This window comes from Orycteropus afer, unplaced genomic scaffold (assembly GCF_000298275.1).
Source record: "Orycteropus afer afer isolate SDZICR_OR568_19922 unplaced genomic scaffold, OryAfe1.0 scaffold00692, whole genome shotgun sequence".
Lineage (NCBI taxonomy): Eukaryota > Metazoa > Chordata > Mammalia > Tubulidentata > Orycteropodidae > Orycteropus > Orycteropus afer.
In genome coordinates, this window is record NW_006922279.1 from 1,064,330 (window position 1) to 1,067,646 (window position 3,317).

The following is a 3,317-nucleotide window of genomic DNA, read 5'->3' on the forward strand; positions in this document are numbered from 1 at the left end:
TCTCAGGATACCCACCTCATGGTAGGGCTCAGGTTCCAGGTCATCAGTTGTATGCAGGGACCCTGGCATGCAGACTCTCTGGGACCATGCCCTATTTCAGCACCCCAGTAGGGGGAACCAGGAAATGGGTGTGGGTATCATATATGTCACATCCGTGGCATCTGTGATATGCTGATGCCCCCACTTATTGATTCTGGCTGTCACCATCAGATACGTTAGCTCAATCCTGAGATTATTCCACCTTCTCCACCTCTCTGGTTGAATGCCTTGGTCTGGCTGATCAAAATGCATTTTATATAAGGATATGACCAGAAAAGGAACGAAGAAGGATTACTGAGGGAAATTTCCAGGAAGCCTTTAGGATCAAGAAACAGGACCGATGGCCCCAGGAAGGAGACATGAACAAAGAGAAAGAAATGGGGTAGAACAGGTGACTGCTACTGCCTTTGGCTAGAAAGAAGCAGGTAACTGAAGGATATAGGAGAGATGGGTGTCACAAATGATTCTCTACCTCCCCCTAAGACTCAAAGTGAGGGCCTTTCTCCAGAACTTGGAAAAGAGGAGGAAGCAGCCTTATCAGGTGCCACTGGTAGACTCCCTCACCTCTGTCCTGCACTCACCCCCTTTTCTCTCACTTCCTGTCTTCCAGTGTTACAATTTATCTTCCCTAGGAGTAGGGCAGACACTGTTCTGGGAGATTGCTCCCCACATGCATCAGCTATCCTCAGGCATGGAGATAAGTGCCAGTGAGGAGGCAGCTGTGGGAGGCTGGGCCGCCCTACTACTGCAGAGCTGCTGGAGCTGACGTCGATACTTGTCGCCAGTAAGCAGGTAGAGCACAGGATCCAGGCAGCTGTTGGCACTGGCCAGGGGCCGAGTCACTTTGTAGACCACGTTGACAATGTTCAATACCTGGCAGTCAACTTCCAACAGCCTTGCCATGTAATAAATGGTGCGGGTGATATGGAAAGGTACGAAGCAGAGAGCAAACACAGTCAGCACCACAGCGATGGTACGAAGAGAACGGAGACGAGAAGATGACTGGGTAGCTCCTGGCAGGGGCTGAAACAGGCGCCGAGCCATGAGTCCATAGCAGACCAGAGTGACCAAGCAGGGCACGCCAAAGAGCAACCCCATGATTACCGAGCTAAAGTGCACATAATGGTCAAACTCCTCAGGCCGAGTGGTGTCATGACACAGGATGGTGGCTCCTTTGGTGCTGGTTGTGACAAAGAACAGGTTAGGCAGGAGGCAGCCAGCTACAACCAACCAAACTGTCAGGCAGAGAAGGCCCGCAAAGTGTGGGCGGCCCCAGCGTAGTGCCCGCAGTGGATGGCAAATACCCAGATAGCGATGCACACTGATGCAGGTGAGGAAAAGGACACTACAGTATAGATTCCAATAGAAGAGAAAACGGACAAACTTGCAGAGCCCAGTGCCAAAGGGCCAGTGGTTGTGGGCTGCATAATAATAGATGAGGGTGGGCAGTGACAGCACATACAAGGTGTCCGACAATGCCAAGTGGAACATGTAGGTGGCTGTTGCATCCCAGGGTCGGAGGCGGAAGAGGAAGAGCCAGAGGGTTGGGGCATTCAGGCCCAGGCCCAGTACGAAGACAACTGTATAGCTCACAGGCAGCAGGATGAACTTAAACTCCTCATCAAACCAGCAGTCCAGCTCCACTTCATTGCTGCCTGGGTCTGGGCTGGAGACTAGGGAGTTGAGTAGTGAAGACTGTGCACTGGCCATGGCCCCCTTAGAGATAGAAAGGTGAGAAGTGAGGGTGACTTAATTTTCCTGGCCCCCAGCCCTGACTAGGGGCAAATATGTAGAGCACAAGGAGGGCAATGGTTAAAGTATTAGGGAGGGCTACAGCAGTACATCCTGGCTCAGCCTGCCACCTACCTGAACTCCTTTGGTCAAACCCAGAAGTTGTGGGAAACAGGCAATCCTGGGACTTAGAAGAGCAGTCAGTGGGTTTGGGTTGTTCTTATACTGCAGCTGACTCCGTCCTTCAGAGCCTGGCTAACTGAAGAGGGTGGAGGCCTACCAGGACCATCCAAAGTGAGAAGATACTCAGACCCAAATTGTCTACTAACTCCCTGCAACAGCTCTGTCACTGTGAAGAGAAGTGTCTCTCCATAAGGTGTCTTCCCTTCTCCTCTCATCCTAGTTCCTGTGTCTCCATAATACATTTACTACTAATGCTTTTCCCTGCCTGCCCAGGACCTCCATCACCACCCTTGCCCAAGAACCTTGACATGTCACCTACCTGGTCCCCTTCAAGCTGAGCCAAGCTGATTCTGACAATCTTCCCTTTGACAGGTAGAGGGCATATCCAAGGGGTGGGGCTGGAGGCAGGGCCTGTCCCTCCTCCCTTCTCTGAGAGATTGTCAAAACTGGAAATGTCCTTAGAGATTATTTAGTCCAATCCACTCATTGTACAGATTAGAAAACTGGGGCCCAGCTAAATTATTATTTAACAGTTTTTCTTAAAATGCATTTTACTGAAATATAATTTATGTACAGTGAAATACACAAAACTGAAGTGACATGGGTCAATGCATTTTTTTTTTTTTTTTTTTTGCAGTGTTCCCTCCTCTCCCCTCTCACCCCTGGCAACCAACAAAGAAAGTTTCCCTCCATATATAAACCTTTCCACGACCCTCCACAACAACGAACTACTACTATATTTGTCCTTTTGTGACTGACTTATTTCACTCAGCATAATGTCCTCCAAGTTCATCCATATTATGCAGTATTTTGCAGACTCTACATTATTCTTTAGTGCTGCATAGCCTTCCAGTATGTGTATGTACCACAGTTTGGTCATCCGCTCTTCTGCTGATGGGTACGTAGGTTGTTTCCATCTTTTTGCTATTGTAAATAGTCCTGTGATGCACATGAGCGTGCATGTATCTGTTCCTATCCTGGCTCTCACCTCTCTAGGATATATAACTAATAATGGGATTGCTGGGTCAAATGATATCTCCAATTCCAACTTTCTAAGGAATTGCCATATTTTTTTCCACAGTGGTTGTGTCATTTCACACAAGCAGTGTATTAGAGTTCCCCTCTCTCCACATCCCCACCAACATTTGTTATTTTCTGTCTCATTGAACCTTGCTATCAGTGCTGGGGTGAGATGGTATATATCATTATTGTATTGATTTACATCTCTCTGATGGCCAATGATTGTGAGCATCTTTTCATGTATTAGCTGACTTCCTGAATATCCTCCTTGGTGAAGTGTCTATTCATGTCTTTTGCCCATTTTTTAATGGGATTGTTAATTCCTTTGGTGTTGAGGCATTGGA

At 48.1% G+C, this 3,317-nt stretch overlaps 1 protein-coding gene across 1 annotated transcript; it reads right to left on the bottom strand.

Annotated features, from left to right (window-relative positions):
* Positions 1–714: 714 nt before the first annotated feature.
* Positions 715–1,749, bottom strand: P2RY4 (pyrimidinergic receptor P2Y4). Its single transcript, XM_007956991.2, has one exon. The coding sequence runs from the start codon at positions 1,747–1,749 to the stop codon at positions 715–717; it is 1,035 nt and encodes a 344-aa protein (XP_007955182.2).
* Between the last annotated feature and the right edge of the window lie 1,568 nt (positions 1,750–3,317).

Bases quoted from the DNA above. Each gene is read 5' to 3' on its own strand.
- P2RY4 (XM_007956991.2), bottom strand. From the start codon at position 1,749: ATGGCCAGTGCACAGTCTTCACTACTCAACTCCCTAGTCTCCAGCCCA.